General features: G+C 28.1%; 3 protein-coding genes across 5 annotated transcripts in view; 2 read left to right on the top strand and 1 right to left on the bottom strand.

Moving 5' to 3' along the window:
• LOC105254246 (probable beta-hexosaminidase fdl) overlaps positions 1 to 9446 on the bottom strand; it is a 35985-nt gene extending 26539 nt beyond the window's left edge. For all 3 annotated transcript variants that reach the window (XM_011262794.3, XM_020028436.2, XM_020028437.2), the window contains exon 1: positions 8963 to 9446. The gene's annotated coding sequence lies outside the window, so the exon portion shown is untranslated. The remainder of the gene's footprint in view (positions 1 to 8962) is intronic.
• Positions 9447 to 9662: 216 nt separating this feature from the next.
• Positions 9663 to 15992, top strand: LOC105254247 (dyslexia-associated protein KIAA0319). Its single transcript, XM_025410236.1, has 15 exons — positions 9663 to 10054; positions 10598 to 11009; positions 11146 to 11315; positions 11513 to 11899; positions 11976 to 12201; positions 12499 to 12872; positions 13112 to 13223; positions 13293 to 13441; positions 13558 to 13748; positions 13952 to 14051; positions 14136 to 14456; positions 14590 to 14691; positions 14769 to 14954; positions 15259 to 15411; positions 15480 to 15992. The coding sequence occupies exons 2-14, from the start codon at positions 10603 to 10605 to the stop codon at positions 15408 to 15410; spliced, it is 2877 nt and encodes a 958-aa protein (XP_025266021.1). The 5' UTR covers positions 9663 to 10054; positions 10598 to 10602; the 3' UTR covers position 15411; positions 15480 to 15992.
• Positions 15993 to 16277: 285 nt separating this feature from the next.
• Positions 16278 to 18661, top strand: LOC105254248 (tripartite motif-containing protein 45). Its single transcript, XM_011262800.3, has 6 exons — positions 16278 to 16469; positions 16542 to 16733; positions 16989 to 17242; positions 17396 to 17616; positions 17857 to 18057; positions 18384 to 18661. Exons 2-6 carry the CDS (start codon positions 16555 to 16557, stop codon positions 18606 to 18608), a joined length of 1080 nt encoding a protein of 359 aa, XP_011261102.2. The 5' UTR covers positions 16278 to 16469; positions 16542 to 16554; the 3' UTR covers positions 18609 to 18661.
• The last annotated feature ends 1033 nt before the right edge of the window (positions 18662 to 19694 follow it).

Here is a 19694-nt window from a genome sequence, read left to right as displayed (position 1 = left end):
GGCACTTTATCGAACGAATCGCGTGTTTTACCGAACCGGCTAGCGATAAAATGCGATGCTTTTGCTAAAAGCTATCTTATTTAAGGTACGCGATACGGCAACGCGAAAATTATGCAGTAAAAGCCTTAATTGAGCAGACGAGTTCCATTAGCGTTCACCATTATTCATTAAATTTTTTCTGTGTCAGCGATATTATTTATGTACATTATCATTAAAGATATATAATCTAAAGAGGAACGATCGCTAATGACTTTAATCAATGCTAATCGTTCGAAATTGTCAGTATAGTTTTAAAATAATTGGAATCTACGAAGTATCAATATTATAAAGAATAAGAATCTAGGGAATCCACTTATTTCCAATCTCTTATGCACTGCAAAATTAATTAGTCTCCAATCTACCTTGATATTTTTGCTAAGAGAAAATCATAATAGGTGTTATATCTCAACTCGATTGAAAAATCTGTTGTTAAAAGTTAATGCGAGAAAAGTAGGACATATATATATATTAAAACATGTTTATATGATATCATCTCGATAGGAAATTGACTGATGTACGCGATGAGATCGCAAGGAGGAAACAACACAATACATCATACATGTATATCCGACGATAAATACGGGTAAAATACCACGATATCGACGAAGCGTCGCAAACTATAATTCAACAATGATTGCGCTGTGTCAATGACGATAAATCTAAGAGCGTAGTTACGTGCACGCTATCACATAATCGGTGTGATTCATTAAGTGCACGCGTGCAGGAAAAACAACTAGCATAAACGCAAAGTGTGTTATAAATATATATTTGCCCGAATAAGAAAACAGTTCATATTAGTAAAAATAAAATAAAATAAAGCTTTATATATTTCTCCCTTAAATGGTTCAATGATTCATAAATTTTTCATATGGAGCTTTAAATAACAAGGTAAATAAACTTATTTCCTTTTGTTACCTAAAAATAATTCATAAATATTTTAACAGATACTAAATAAGGCTAATTAAATTAATGTTGATTTGTTATTTTAATAGCACAGTATATTTTCAAGTATTATTTAAAATTAACTCTTTATATATCGTTTAATAATTAATGATCAAAAGAGAAAAATCGTAAAAGTAATTATACTAAAAAAATATATATAAAGTGTGTGAAAGAATCAAGTACAATGCAGACGCGAAGGATAAAATAATACTCGGTATATCTTTTAAAATCAACGTGAAACGGCACCGAGACAACATAAAATCATATATCGTGACGCGAATAATTACAGAAAAGTGCAAATTACGATTTACCCGCGCGTTACTTCGCCGCAGTTTTATCGTAAAACAACCATTTCATCATCGTACATAATAATAATATCCAATCCAAAACCAATATTACGTCATAGCTTACTATTGCACGTAGCGTCAATATCCTTTCATCACGCGATTTATGCGAAAAATGAAACCAAACAAAAAATATGTAATAATTAAAAATAATTTTCGCTCCGCAGCCTGATGATTTGCGAGGATTCTGTGGCAAAATCCGAAATACCTAATTGCTAACGCGATACGCATACGATTCATCTCGGATATATCATAATTAGATTATGTTTACACAGAATAACCCGTGTTTACATTTCCCAAAGGTGTAACGCAGAACCGTGCCAGTTGCTCCGTTATCAATTTAGCTAGTTGCATGACAGCATACACGCTTCCACAGATAAGCCGATATTGTATATAATACTTTTAGTATGCACATATTGCTGCTATGAAAGATATAGCAGAAAGAAAGATAGATGTTTGTAATATAATGCGATAATATAGCAATAACTCAAAATGTATTTTAAATAAAAATTTATATAAAAGCATCAAGTTAATAATAAATAAATTAGAGATTAGAAATAAATTAGTATAAAAAAATTTTTCAAAATAATGCATATCAAGGAAAATGTTAATTCAAAAAACCCGTTAAAATTGGAAGCAATTTTGAAATCAAAAAAATTTAAAGTTTCTTTAAATTTAGTTATTTAAAAAAAGATATTTAAAAATTGTTTTCAATCTTTTTGCAATTTTAAATATTGCATGTAATCAAAGTTATATAAGAACAAAGTGAAGTTGTTAAATAAAATAAATGTTGCGCGTAGAGCTCTCGAAATAAATTTGTCAGTAGAGCGATTGCAGAGTTTATTTTTCTCTCTGAGCTTCATAAAATACACTGTCGGGCAATTTTCCTTCATGGCTCTTCATTAAGTTTCAATCGGCCATTAAATGTATCGGTATTGCTTGATGCACGTATACGTATACATGCATTATTCAACGATAGTTTGGCGATTGTTCCGACAAAAGTAGAATAACTCGTTTCATGCAACGTCACAATATATTGACATCACATATATTGACTCGCAAAACTTTAAGCGTATGAAAAGACAACAGAATCGCGACAAACGTAAAATAATTATCCATGAAGAGATAATAAATAATTATCCATGAAAGAGATAATAGAATACGGAGGTAGACATCAATAACGCGATTTATGTCATCGCCCTCAATTAAAGCAACCTTTACTTTCATGCGTCTAGATTAGTAATAACGAACATGTTTCGCTGACGAACAACCTGTGCTTGTTAACCACATGGCAAATTTATGAAACGATGAACGTTAAAATGTCAAACAAATTGAAATTTTAATTATTGAAATAAAATTGTTTGTTTTATATACAACAGTTGATATAATTTTAAATTTCATTTGATGTTTGTAATACTGCTGTACTTTGTCATGTAAAATACGATGCTTGTCGAAAATGTCATTAAATGTACAAACATATAAACAGTATTCACTTAATATTTCTCAGTTCATATTTTTCATACAAAAGAACATTTCATCTTTTAAAATTATTTATCTGCCAAAGCTTATTAAAATTAATAATTAAATATTGCAAACTAAGAGACAAAATTATGCAAAAGAAAATCTCTCCCAATAATATTAATATTGATCAATAAATATTACTATGCGTATAATAATAAATTATAATTATAATTATGACAAGTTATCATAAACAAGAATTTTATATGGCATACATTATAAGACGACATAATTCTCTTCGAATAAACGAGTAATAATCTGATATAAAGCTGATATTACTCGGATTGATTTTTACGAGTATACTAGTATCCATGTCACGAGCCAAATTGTTTCAATGACCGTCGACTGCACGAGGAATAATATATGTGATAAGTAGTCCACGATGTGATAAGTAGTGTTACCATATGCCATGTACAAATGTCTGTTATCATTTTTGTCACTGACATTAATGCGTAACGATGAAATATAACGTATTAAAGTAATAAGATTCATTACAATTTAATATGATATTATTTAATATATGTAGTTCTTTCTTAGTCATTGGAGAAAAAAATTATCAACAAATATTTTGAATGCGCAAGGATAGGCAGCGGAACGAAGAAATCTGCCAGATTTGCAAGACTAATAAAAAAGCAAAACTAATAAAATAAATGATGGCAAAAATACAGATGATGGAAAATACAAATAATAATAAATAAATATAAAATAAACTTAATAAGTGATGTTGTTTAAATAATTTTTATCATTGACAATCAATTTTTGTTAGAATTTATTTTAATCTTGAGAGAAAATTGGACTGTTTCTTTAAGTTATTATGTATTTATCATCTGTATATTATGTATTATTATGTATTTCTCAAAAATTATTTTTTAAAAGAGATAAAGAAAAACTAAAGAAAATCAATATATATATATATATATATATATATATATATATATAATACTTTACAATTTAAATTATATTTATTACATATTAATTTAGATATATATTTTAATTGTATATTTTAATTTAAATATTATTTTTTCAAAAATTATTATTAAAATATATAATTAAATATAAAAAGAAGAGAAAGAGAGAAAACAAAGAGAGGAAAAAATAAATGAACAGAAGATATAATTAATTATATCGTAATATCATTATATCATAATATAATTATATCATCAATAATTAATTATATCATATAAAATCATAAATTATAATTATAAACATAATTATATGTGCATTTAGAATTATACGTTTCAGAAGACATGGTTCGTTGATCTTATACGTATCTAAACAATCACGGATTAGCTTGTTTACTAAAAATATGGCAAATGTATTTACAAGTTTACATATATATATAGATCATAAAATGAGTTTGACAGTCTTCCGCTGTAGTTTGATACCATTCGCTTAATAGGATATTTTGAACTTAAATGTCTTCTTTTAAGCTCACAACACATGTTTCTCACTTATGTGCATTCGCGCGAATGTATGTGTATTTACACGTCATGCACACTTAAGCACATCGTAAAGATTACGGAGTTTTTTTCATCGTTATATAAGATGTATAAAGTTATTCATTAAATGATATTTTTGCATCTGGAAATTGTCAGAGATTATAATTATTAAGAGATTAAATTGTAGAGATTATAATTATTATAAATTATATAACATTATAATAACATTCAATAATAAAATTTATAAGCGCTTTTTACTTTTTTTACGTTATTACAATTTATACATGTGCATACGATATATAAAATAGTGACAATTTTTATTTTTATAATATATATATTATATATATATATATATATATATATATATATATACATATATATATATATATATATATATATATATAGCATTCTATTATTCGAATTTTAAATTTTAAACTTCAGTTAACCTGGCATTTCTATTATGAGAAATTCGAATGTATGATATAATTAAGTATTAATTTAATTATGTCATATATATTCGAGTGATATAATTAGATTGCCAATTTGTTATTTCTAAATTCCGAATTTAAACTTTTATTAATTTCTCTTTTTTTTCTCTCTTTTTATCTTAATTTTTGGAAAGTTTAAATATTCAAAGTTTAAATATTCAGCATTGAGAGAAATCATTACTAGAAACCAGATAAACTAATGTGTAATATTAAAATTTATATCTATATTTTTAATACTAATTTCATACTAGTTAGAAATAGTGGAAATTCAAGATTCGAAAAATAAATTAATAATAAATTAGCATTTAATTATGTCATAAATGTAAATTTTGTCATAATAGAAATATAAATTAGTATATTAATGAATTTTAATACGTTCAAATAAGTATTTTAATCATATCTACTTAAATCAGTTTATGGAAAAAAGGATAGAAGATAAAAAAATTAATATCTCTCTTATCTTTAAAAATGATCGAATAAATTGATAATTAAATATTCATATACATAATTTTCGATGTAATCATCGAAAATTTTTTCGATGTAATCATCAAATAATTATATTTCTGATGTCACATTCAATTAACACATTTTCAACAATTCGTGTAACTTTACATTTTTTTAATAAGTGCAAAGATACATTTGCTCTTCAATATTTACATGAATTATTTCACCATCTTATCAAAACGCAAACATAATATATCTCTGCTTATGTAATATCGTCTACAAATATAATCTTTGATGATAACAAAAAAAATTATGACATCGATGAATTGTCAATAATTGGAACTTGATTTAAACATTCATAGAAAATTAATACTTAATCTGTATTTACTCCTATCGTGAAAATAATTTTTTCAACCGATAAATTCAACATCTCAAATATAATAAAACGTAATAAATGTTGTAATAAAAACAGCAATTATATGTAAAACCGTATATCGCAAACACATAAACAGAAAACGTAACAGAACGATATATTATAACGATATGTTATAACAACTTCGATAATAAAGTAATACTTCATTGAACTATTGTAATCGCGTATGCAAAGAAACGTATGTGCGATCATAACGCCAGCACGACGAAGGTATTATCTATAAATTATTAGTGAGATGTTTTATCTATTATATTGATATAGTACGAATAAATCGTGGATCGATAGATTTATCTGGAAAATATGGCCGATTAAATTCTATCCCACGGCGAATTGATAATGTTATCGCGACAAGTACATAATTCACATATTTTGCGATAATTTGACCATCGCATTGAAATTTTGCCATTCAATGATATTGTAACTGTCCCGTGATGAAATTTCAAAGAAAATTAATTACGCAAGAATGATTGATAAAAAGATTGATATACATTTTGTAAATAAATACCTACTGCCTTTGTATGATATATAACAAACGTTACAATTTAGTCAATATTTTTTATCTGGAATATCATTTTAAAATATATTATCGTCAGAAGAGAAATGTAGGTGTAAAAATACTCATAAATATAGACAATATTTTGAGAACGGATTCTTTAATAAAAAAGAATCCGTTTTAAGAATCTTTTTTAAGCTCTTCAATCTTCATACGTATTTTAATAAATTTTAAATAAAAATTTAATAAATGTTTTTAAAAAAAGAATGATATTTGATTGTTTTTTTTTTTGCGCATTTACATTAAATCTTTAAAATTTTTAAAAATATATATTTAAAGAAAAAGTCCAAGATGCAAAAGGATTATAGGAAAAGCTTCAAAAAAATACCAATAATGTTCTATAACGTTCTATAATGATAAATAGTCACGTAGTTATTATTATCGCCTTATCGGATTAATCGCCTTAATAGAAGAACAGGGAAAATTGACAGTTCGCTGGATCACGGTCGCACTTATTTACATAGAGATTAAAATGATTAAATACCCGCACCGTTTGGCTTCCATTACAAGCTGTCCTCGCGATCGAGCTGACCTTACACAACTTAAACACTGCTTTCATTTAGGATCGCTTCAGGATCGATTTCACCTTGAATTGAAAAGCGTACGCATGGGTGCGAAACGTATGCTTCCAATCAAGTGTGCACGCGATTCTTCCGAAACATGTAATTTTTAACATATTCGAAAGATTCAAGCACTACTTTATGCGCTTATAATTTGTAAGTATATGCTAAAGGTAACTTTATTTTAATATAATCCAATAAAAAATAAATCAATCTCTTCTTGGTAAAAATATATGAGAGATAACTTATTTTTAAAAGAGTAAATTATTTTTAAAAGGCGACTGCAAAAAAAAATTTTAATGAAAAAAATTTTATTTTTGAATTAAAAATTTCTATTTTTCAATTGTATTTTCTAATTTTTGAATTTTATTTTGACTTGAATCTTGATTTAAAACATAGTTATTTAACTCGCAAGAATTCATTATATATGTGAATCTTCGATTTTTGGAATTTTGAGAACTATAAGAAAATATAACAGATAAAAAGAAAAATTATCCATATTCAACAAGGCATTCTATTCAGGCGTCCTGAACACTTATTACGTAATATTACGGGATGAGAAAGCAAAAGTTTGTAGAATGCAATTAAATAGTCTTATTAAGCAGTCTTATTATTTCAATTGAAAATTCAAATTTTATATATCACTCCATTATTTAAATGTTATGATCTCATTTTCAAAGAGGACTTTACTTTTTAATTAGAGATTTAAATTATCAAGACATTTTTAATAACGAAAAAATTCATCAAATTTTAAGTTTGTAAGTATAATTCGAAAATCCATTGTTAAAAATGGAGACCGCAATTTCGATGATATTTTGTGTCTTAATTATTTCATAATACTTCTAGTCTAGATTTATTCACGAGTGAGGGTATACATTTCCGACGAGTTGCGCACGCGAGGTGCATACGCCACGATGCATCACGAACGCACGGTATGGAGCGAATGTAACGATCTGGGCGGCGAGAATGGAAAGGCGAACGGCAGATCGAACGCCAAAGATTCACATATATATATATATATATATATATATATATATATATATATATGTGTGTGTGTGTAAAATGCATCCGATTAGGTGACTTTTCGAGGATAAATTTGTTAGTAAATTTTAAAAAATAATACTTTCAAGAAACTTTTTTAGCATCTTTAACAAAGTATAAGTAAGCTTAAGTTAACAAATTCCTCAAACTATGGCATCTACTTCAGAGATAAGAAAAAGATTAAAAATTAAAATATATTTAGACATGTCATACATATAGAGAGAAAAAGGCTCTCTTTAAGTTTAGAAATATCAAATTATTATGCTGTATTACTTTCTGATATTAATTAATTATTGATATATATAATAATAGAACGACAACGTTTTTTTTTCAAATTCTAATGTCAAGTTTGTATATACGAGATCTATTCTCTTCAGGCATTTGACAGAAAAACATTATCAAAATAAAGACGTGCGCGTACGAACATTTTTCGTCACTTGTTGACATGTCCGTAAACTGAGGAAAGTAATAATAAATTCGGTTGGATATATTAAAAACTGTCGTATAAAAATTTACAATAACAAGTAAAATAATTAATATTTTTACGAATTATTATTATCATTGTATTATTATCGTTTGTATTGAATAATAATATACATATACTGATTTGTATTGAATAATAATATATACTTTAATAATAATAATAACTTGTAGTATTAATTATCGTATTATTTTTTTAATTATACTATTGTAAATTTGACAGTCATTCATATACGTCAGTGTACGCTAATGCATCCAAAAGAATTCGTTAGAACTAACGCACATTGTATTTAATCAGTAAACTATCTGTACATATTGATAAAGCACAGTATCTTTCTTTTTTACTCAATCATTTATTTACTTATCAACTCGATATATGCATCATGTCGACTAGATGACGTTTATCGACAAAATGCTGAAGGCAATATTACACATATACAACGACGTTTAAATATTCGGTAAACGATCGGGCATCCGGTTCGCACACGAAAGCCGGCTTTCAATTATGATAATAAGATACTTTCGGAGCGCGCATAAACACGCGATCCTGCTGAGGATGCAGAAACAAAGGCGATCGGGCGCGATTTTCTAGATCGCCGCGGGTCGCGAATCACGGGAGGAAACGAACGGGAAAGGAAAGCGGAGCTGGACCAAGCTACACCGTATATCAACTTTACTCACCCTAACCTTCCAGCGTGATGGTCCTTCGGGATGAGCGGCGTGATGCCTCGTCCCTCTGATCACACGGAGATGAAGACCCGCGTCCTTGCACGCGCGCGATGCGGGATGCACGTAGAGGATCACGCACGAGTTACGCGGCGGCGGAGGCATCAATGGATAGTAGGAGAGACGCGTGAGTAACGGTATGTCTTAGCCATGTCGGGAGAGGATCGACATAGTGGGAGCGAGGGAGGGAGGGAGGGAGGGGGATGGAAGGGAGAGAGACAAGATGAGAGTAGAGAGGGAGGGGGGACACGATTTAACGCGCGCACGCACCGTGTCAATTCGAAGAAACACCGCCTGAACTCCGGTATCCCCGTTATCGTCGTGATCGGCGTCGACTCCGGTTCACTCTCTCCCATCGACGACATGTAGCGAGATATATGAGAGAGAAACGAAATATACCTCTCCCCGCTCGTATATCACGTCACATCTCACGTAGATACCGAACCGTACTGCGCATAGTGTCGCCTCGGCGCCGACAGCACCGCGAACGGCGTCGATGGCGCCATCTTGCGTCAGCTGGGTGGAAGCCGCGGGCGGAGACTCGAGCGACCGGTAAGTGTCGCAATCGATAACCTCGTTTGATAACGCGGAAAGTACACAGTTGCGACGTCATTGGTGCTCGCTAATTTAGATGGCGATAAAATGCAGGAATGACAGCGCGGTAGTGACAGCTCTGATTATTTCGATTCCCTGACGGAGCTTGCTTGTCAAACGAAAATTCGCTCCGGCTCCCTCGTATCTGTTATCGTCGGTTTGTTACGCACGATCGTTATTCCGGCGTGCGGCAGGAAATATGATAATTACCCGTATAATTTAGACCGCGCCGTTTGATAATATAACATGCTGTTAATATATGATAAGCTGCGCACGTCTGCAGACTGCTTTAACGTAAAACTCGCCGGGCTAATAATCGTCAACGGATCGCAAAGGGATTCACGATTGCGAGGAAGCGCTAAAAGTGATACATGTGTCATAGAATAATTTAACAATATCTCTGCTTGGCCTCTACAAGTGTTTCATTTTGTTTTCACGAGTGCTAAAAACCAAGTACGAATTCTGCTTCATTAGTTCTATTATTGACATTGATCTTTTTCTAACACGATGCCTCTTTCGTTTTTCTCTACGTATATTACGTTTTTGTCAATTTTGATTAAAAATATTCGTGAATACTTCAATAAAAATCTATGTTTGTATCTTACAATTTATATTATATTGTATTTATTTTTTGTCAGCGAACATACACTGAGTCATGTTAATTCTTATTAAGATTTTTGTCAATTTTAATTAAAAATACTAATAAATAATTGAATATAAATAATTTGACAAAAATCCATGTGTTTATATTTTATAATTAATATTATACTTTACATTTATTTTTTGTCGTTAATATATGTGCTGAAACATTAGTTCTTATATTATAATTTGAAATTTTATATATTTTTTCATTATTATTACTCGAAATATATATATCAATATAGTACATTATTTTAGAAATACAAATAAATATAAAAATAATATTTTAATATCTCATATAATGTAAGAGAAGAAGAGAATGTACACTTATATACTACTTTAATTTCTTTCATACAGCTAATATGACTGGAATATATCACTTGGGATTATATTTATTGCTATTGGAAAGTTGCATTGGCAGTTATCCCAGATGGGACATGCAACTGCTGTGCTCGGATTTATATCCGCGAGTTTTCACAAGTTATTTACCTCGTGGCAATTTAACCGGTGGAACTTATACACAACAAATTCACTTGTCCAATATACAGGACTGTGTTACGGCCTGTTGTAAGAAACATCTGTGTAATGTAGCATTCTTGCATAATGGTACATGTTATCATGTAGAATGTGATAATTCCATGGTGTGTGTACCATTGTACAGACCAGAATTAGCAAACGATAATCCACCAAGCATGGTACTGGTTAGACCTGTGGAGAATAACAAAATGTGGAGTGATTTCTTAGATCAAGTTAATGATGACACTATTGGGTAAGTTTCAATATTAAGCAGATAAAAGTATATACTTAGCATTTAAAAATTAGAGAATAATTATTTGCTTCTCTTCTCTAAATATTATGATGATTCCTTTCTTTAATATATTGCTACTCATGTGACCCATATTTAGGACACTGAGTACAGATGGCACAGAACAGGATCAAATGTTATTTAATGAAGCAAACAAAATCAGTTGTATAGATCAATCAGGTTGTCTAGATAATGAAATTTGTGTAAAACATGAAGAGACTGATGTTGGAACTTGTCAATGTCCTTTAGGCTTTAAACGAAACATTGCTGGTATGTATTTTATTTAATTACTTATGCGATTTTATAAAATATATATTTTTTAATTTTTTTATTACATATACTTACATACATGTTTTTATTATATCTAAAATAAAATGTTCTTTAATCTTGTATCTATTTTATCATATTTAGAAAGAATTAATGAATTTGAAATTAGATTTATATTTTTAATTTCTTTATTGTTATAGGTACTTGTATAATGATGCATGAAATAGAAACTGCTGAAATTGGTGTAACTCCAGAAGCAAAAGCTCAAACTATAAAAGATACTACTACATCAATTAAACCAACTATGAAACAATTATTAGTCTCAGCAGTTTCTAAAGAAGTAAGATTACCAGAAAATGAAGTTACATTGTCCGCATATACAGTTCCTGCTGAACGGGGAAACCAACATTATAATTATGCTTGGAGTTTGCTTAGTCAACCAGAAGGACATACTGGAACAATGACAGATCAGAATCGTATTACTGTTAAATTAAGTAATTTATCAGAAGGCTTATATACATTTAAAGTAGCTGTAAGCAGTCCAAATGCCTATGGAGAAGCTTATGCCAATGTCAGTGTTTTACCTCGTGAGTATTTCCTTTGTCTTTTCTTTTACTACAAGAATACATAATATCAATTATTATTCGAATTTTTATTTTTTAGCAAAACGTATCAACCAAGCACCTATTGCTATAATTACTCCTGCTTCTCAAATTGTAAAACTACCAAATACAGGCGCGGTTTTAGATGGTTCGAATAGTAAGGATGATGATCGTGTCATCTCTTATCATTGGGAATTGCAACAAGGTCCAATTGGATATCAGCCCAACCTTGTAGATACACCTACGCTTCAACTTAATAATCTTATTGCTGGCAATTATACGTTCAAGTTAGTACATGGTATAATTGTTCTATTATATTATATATAGTATAATTGTTCTATTATATTATATTATATATACAATATTATATTATGATTGTGAACGATTATATAACAAACAACAGTTATTTTATTTTTCTATATTCTTAAATTAAAGAAATTAATATTCTTTATAAATCTTAATATTAATATTATTATATTAAAATTAAGTTATTATATTAATATTAATATTAAGTTATATATATATATATATATATATATATATATATATTAATATTAATATTAAGATTAATATTTATTTTTCAGATTAACAGTCGAAGATTCAGATCATGTTACAAATTCGACAAGTGCCAATATAACTGTTTTGAAAGTGACCGACTATCCTCCTAGTGCAAATGCAGGACAAAATGTTATCATTTATCTACCTCAAAATACACTGACGCTTAATGGTAATCTAAGTACCGACGATCGAGGAATAGCCAGTTGGGAATGGACGAAAAGTCCGTCCGATCAGAATAAAGCAGTGGATATGCAAAACACAAGAACACCTTACTTACAATTATCAAATTTAGAGGAAGGAATGTATACATTTGTACTTAAAGTAACAGATGACTCGGAGCAATCTTCCACGGCGGAAGTACATGTATTCGTAAAACCTCCAACAAATAAACCGCCAAAAGGTATTATTTTTATTATCAACATTTCAACAGATTGCACACAATAAAATTCTTATAAATAAGAATCATATGTGTAAATATTTATGTTAAAAATCAATTGTATCTTTTTATAAAAAGAAGAACTTGTGAAAAAGATTAGTATTTCTGTGCTTTTGGATATAATATATATATATATATATATATATATATATATATATATATAAAATTTCCTGTATAATCTCAATTCTTTAATTTTGTTGTAGCTGATGCAGGTGAAGATATAAGCATAGCATTGCCAGTAACACATGCTGTTCTAAATGGTACAAGAAGTAAGGATGATATAAAGATTGTTTTATATCATTGGGAGCAAATAAGGTATATATCTAATTTCATTCTCACATTACACATTTTGCTTTACACTATCATGTTATCATTGTGTTATAGTGGACCTAATAATGCAGAATTCACCACAGTCAATGAATCTATTACAAATATTACAAAACTGACAAAGGGCGATTATATATTCAAACTGACTGTTGTTGATGATAATGGAAATGCAGATTCAGATACAGTTAGTGTGAAGGTAACACAAAGTATGTATTTATAATTCTTATATATGTGTATATATATATATATATATATATATATATATATACATGTAATGTTATTGCACAATATATATATTACTAATCTAAAAATTATTTTCTAGATAAAAACGCACCTCCGAAAGCGAATGCCGGTGGCGATCAAATTGTAACAGCGCCGATCAGTGCATTAATTATCAATGGTTCACAATCGAATGATGATCTAAGGATAGGACAATGGCTGTGGACCAGAGATCAATCTAGTCTTGCAATTGGTACTATAATTCAGGATACGGACAAATCACCAGTCTTAATGGTAAAATTAAATTAAATTCATATATTGTAATATTAGTATTATATTTCTGATGTTCATTGTTACATATATTATAATATTAATATTAGTATTTCTTCATATTAATATTAGTTTGTGATTTTATATTTTTAAATGTATTTTATACATATCTCTATGTACATTATGTATATACAGTAAATGCATACATTGTGTCACTTTTTTCATAGCTAACAGATGTAGTTCCTGGCCGTTATGTTTTTCGATTAAAAGTAACAGATGATCAGGGTTTGAGCAGTGAAGATACTGTGTCAGTAATTGTAAAACCTGGTTAGTATTGTAATTAAAAATAATGTATTTTCATTTCTTAATGTTGTAACTTAAAAAAAAATAATATTTTCTTATATCCCATAGATCCACAATTATTACATTTAGTAGAACTAACACTAAACATTGGGGCTAGCATGCTAACTGTTTCACAGAAAAATTCATTAGTAGTGAAACTGCAGATGTTATTACGAGACGAGGCTTCGATTGTCGTACGAAATTTGAGGGCCGAACCTCATACTGGAAAAGCCGTATTAATATTTTATGTTGAAAAGAAGGGAGGAAAGACTACATTACCAGGTCCAGAAGTAGTTAAGAGACTGAAAGAAAAATTACTACAAGATTCTGGTCTTTTACAATTGTCAGTGGCTAACATAGATACTGCTGTATGTCAGAACAATTGTTCAGGTATATAACACAAAGACTATTACATATATAAAATTTTATATCAAAATATATAATATATATATTTTTAAAAATAGATCTAAATTTTTTATACAGTTAAGTTATATAAAATTAATATTTTTCATATCATCTATAGGTCATGGTGTATGTCATCAAGAGACAAGACAATGTCTATGTGAAGCATTTTGGATGCAGAACTTAATACAAAAATATTTTGGTAATGGCGACTCTAATTGTGGTATGTTAAATTTTCTTGTTATTTATTATTTAATACAAAATAAACTTGCGTATCTCATATCTCAATTATCTTTTCAGATTGGAGTATTTTGTATGTGATAATAGCATTGCTATCATTAATTGTATGTTGGGTTGGGCTTATTTGGGGATTTGTTTGCTTATGCCAAAGAATATACGCCGGCAGAAGACGTTCACTTCGGCCTAAGAAAAAACCAGCACGTTATTCTTTACTACAACCAGAACCAGAAGATGACAGCAGCGCATGTATGTAATGTTTTCATTATACACTCTAGTCGGATAAATAATAAATATTTTGCATCGTTAATATTATTAATGCTATAAAATATTAAATATAGATTTACAAATAGATTTTCTTTTGATTTCTCTATAAAATATTGTCTGAATGACAAAGTTTTCTTTTTCAACAAATTATTATTTTAAATTGCTTTTTTCGCTATAATCATTTTAACAACTATACTTTTATTTTACATATGTACATGAAAGTATATTAGAATATTAATAATTTATTTATTATTAAATGATTTAATAATTTCTGTGTGTATCACAGTTTCAACTTATAATAAGATGGTGTTATCAGAATCCGATACCGATTCTGATGACGTCTTATTTGAGCATCGTAAGAGTAAAAGTGGCAGTCATATAAGAAATGGTAAATCTCAAAATGGATTTATTAAAGTTGGCCCTCGAGTAAAGACATGAGGTAAGCTTACTTTATTATAATAATACACATTGAATTAAAAAAAAAAAATATGATTTTACATATTCCAGAAGTGCAATGGTAACAAAGATGCAAAGATAAATAGCGCACAATCGTGTGAGTTTGGCCAAACTTAAAACTACTAGTCATGAACTTTCATGGTGTAAATTGTGACTTATGCACCTTATATGAACGATATATTGTCTCTCCAAGATCGGTATTGGTAAGAATGTTCTAAGAAAGTAGATGAAGTCTATCTAAGTATATTATTTATAGATATGCGAAAATAATAATTCACTCTTCGTCACGTTACTTAATTCTAATCTTAAGTATTAATTCTATTCTGTACCTTTATTATTGTGATTCTAATAGCGCCAATAATTGGTGACATGACGATACAAGGTCGCATATCGTCAAACTCGAGAGCTTGTCCAAGTATTATATTATGGCCTTAGAAAATATTTAAATTTTAAAATTGATATGTAAACACCTATTATATCTATATGTCGTTTATATGTACTGCTTACTCTTTAATATGTACATTATCAATCTTATTTTTACACTATATGGATACTAAATAAAATTTAATATCCATACTTACATCTGTTTTTGTTAATTTTTCTATAAAAAACTCATTTATCCATAATTTCTCATATATCCATTTTATTCAAAAACCGAAATTGCCGTTTGTACTTTTCCAATTTAATGTTATTTATAGATATTCTTGTTCTTATATTAATTAGTAATTTTTTTAAAGAGATCTTCTCTAAAAGAAAATTTATTATATAGAAGATAGCTCCCAATACAAATAAATGTAAATAATAAATATAAATTTCTGCAATAATAAATAAAGACTAATAGATTTATATAACATACCTCTTTACAACTAGTATATAGTTAAAATTTTGCATGTCAAAGAACGTTTCACGCGCGTTTGGCTCGTAGCCTATATTTTAAAGTTATTTTTAACTCTATGCTATGAACAAGTTTCAAGTAGCAAGAAGATTTCATACTACCCGTTGATCCATTTTCGTATCTTTTGTTAATATTAATGTTGTTTGGTGAGTTATTTTATTGTGATTTATTACAACGTATATTTATTGTATTCATATTAATTGTATTTTATTGTGTAGTGTATTATAATCAATGGATCTTATGAAGTGTTCAGCGAAACGTTCTTCAAAAAGTTGTTGCGGTCGCGAGACTGCAGTAGACAGCGATCTTGGAAGCTACGATCATATTTATGCAAGTTTAGTAGAATACAAAAATAAAGATACAAATATCGAAGTTAATGTTAATGAACCAATAACAACGGCAAATAAACGGTGAGCGAAAGCTTCAAATTCACTTAGATAATAAAACCTAGAAAAAATTTATTACATATATATATAAATATAAATATATATATATAAAATTCATTTATCCTAAACTTTTAAAAACGAATTAAAAATATTAATTCATTATATTATGATCATAAAATTAATGACATAATAAGTATATTAGTTTCATTATAATTCTTAATTATATAATTTTTAAGATTTTTATGTTCTTGGATATATTAAAAGTGATTTTATTTTCAGCAATGAAGATTCCAGAAAAAAATATGCTCCTCGATTCACAAATTCAAACATTCTTACATATCAGCCTTCTCCTGTTTTTCCTCGCAAAATGGGTAGCGAAGTTTATGAAGAACCGAGAGAAATAATAGATCCATACAAATCGCACGATCTAAATTTTCAATGTCCTAGATGCGGACAAAGGATGGAAGAACCTAGACTTCTTCCTTGTTTACATCCTATATGCTTATCGTGTGTTTATGAATTGATAAATAAATGTAAGTGAGAATTGGCACGAGCAAAATTTTAGTTTATAAAAAAAGGATTGTTTTCCCAGTTGATACAATTGCTCGTAGTTTTGATTGCATTAGAAACTATTTAACTCGTAATGAAAATATATTTTCTATATACAGCTATTTTTCTATTTACAGCTTCGTATGTTTCACTGAAGAACAAAATACGGAATAATAATCAAATGTATGCTCAACACAATATTCGTGAGACATGCCCCTTATGCGATTCCTATTTGCCGAATATTAATTCTACCATACCGCCGCCGCATTATCCCTTACAACATCGTTTAGTTATGGATACTATGCGGCGTAAATTGGTTAATAGAATACTTTGCGACACTTGCACAAGTGAAGTTCTGGTAACGATTTAGATATTATATAATATACATATATACATATTATATACAATATATATACATACATATAATTTAGTTCTTTCATTCTTTATTATTATTGTCAGTTGTTTCCTTGATATCATTATATTGCAATATGATTTTATATGTGTTCATAATGAATAAATATTAGAAAAATCACACAAATATAAGAATTCTCGGGAATATCTTATAAACAGGTTCTTCTTTATGTTATTTTTTTCTAAGGCGCTTATCCAGTGTTCTACATGTTTACGTAATTTTTGCTCGGAATGCAGCAGACAACATGAACAACAGAATATGGCAGAAGCAAGAACAATTAAACATTTAATGAGACCTCTGTGGGAGGCTACCAAAATACGAAGGATCATTTTATGTCAAACACATCCGACGCATGCCTTAAGATTTTATTGTATCGCGTGTCAGCAGGTCAAAAATTCTCTTTCTCTATATACATATATATGATATTAATTCTCTTTCTCTATATACATATATATGATATTAATTCTCTTTCTCTATATACATGATACTGTTTAAAATAAGAATACAAATATATTATTAAAAGAAACAATTGATTTCAAATAATTGAAATTTAATAAATTATTGATATTTTTTTTAATTAAATAGTTATTTTAATCGTTTTGTTTGAAGTTGACTCAATTAATTTTGACTTATATTTTATTATAGTTTATTATATTTATAGTTTATATAATTCGATCAGACATGTGTCTAAACTATTGATATAAAATTTTCAGGTGACATGTAAAGAATGTATGTGGAGTGCCCAGCATAGAGGTCATGCCAGTGAGGATGCACTCGGAGTGGGAAAGAGAGCTAGTGCATACTTAGCAACAATGTTGCAAAAAGCAAGAACATTTCTAAATTCTTTGTTGATTCAATATAATAATGATGTATTTTCAAATAATGGTTCCGAAGAACTGCAAAATGTAGCCACACCTTACAGGTATGTATTTATATAGTTAATATTATAAATTGGGAATTATATAAATTATATTGTTATAATAAAATATGATTATGTATTTTGCACAAAAGCACTCCACAATATTCTTTATAAAAATTTATAATTTTTTTTACTATAATAAAGATATAATCTGTATAGTACATACATAATAATTTAATGCATGGGTCTCTAAATAAAAGTTAGTGTTAATATAGTATAATATACAATTGTCATGTGATTAATATGAAAGTAATGAGCAAAAGAGAAAATATAATGAGATAATTGTCATTTGAGGTATATAACCATTATACATTCCAAAAATATGATTAATGCAAATTTGGATATAGTTATTAGTTAATATTATAATAATCAAGTTAATATCGCGATCAATAATTTAATTTAGAACATATTATTGTAACTTGGAACATATATATATCCAAGATTAGTTAAGTATTGAAATATTTATAATTAATTAATAAATATAAATGAGCATTTAAATGAGATTTTTACATTTTATATATATATATATATATATATATATATATATATATATATATGTGTGTGTGTGTGTGTGTGTGTGTATCTATGTATGTATGTATGTATGTATGTATGTATGTATGTATGTATATATGTATGTATGTATGCAAAAATGTACAATGCAAATAAATATTTATTTATATATACAATGTATTAAATTTTGTCTAAATAAAGAAATAAAATTAATACCAAATAAAAAATAGTGTAAAAAAATAATAAATAATTTGTGTAAAATAATTATATATATTATATATATATATATATATATATATATATATATATATATCAGACATTGTTATTTTAATTTCTGCATGATATTAATGTTATTTTAATTTTGATTATTGTTATAAACTGTAACATACAAAATATAATACATTAAATGATAATAAGATAAGCTTTCTTGTATAAAGAAAAAATTATATATAATTCTAACAAATGAAAAATCTAATTCAAAAATTACATTTCTAAATTAATGTATCTCAAAATCATAAGATATAGAACGTATAATTATTGACACTTATCTCATATAAAATATACATACTTCACTTTCATAATTAAATATGGTGAA

The sequence above is a fragment of the Camponotus floridanus genome, unplaced genomic scaffold (assembly GCF_003227725.1).
Source record: "Camponotus floridanus strain SB8 unplaced genomic scaffold, Cflo_v7.5 scaffold30, whole genome shotgun sequence".
Taxonomy (NCBI): Eukaryota; Metazoa; Arthropoda; class Insecta; order Hymenoptera; family Formicidae; genus Camponotus; species Camponotus floridanus.
Note: the sequence above shows the minus strand (reverse complement) of the source record. Positions and strands in the feature narration are given on the sequence as shown.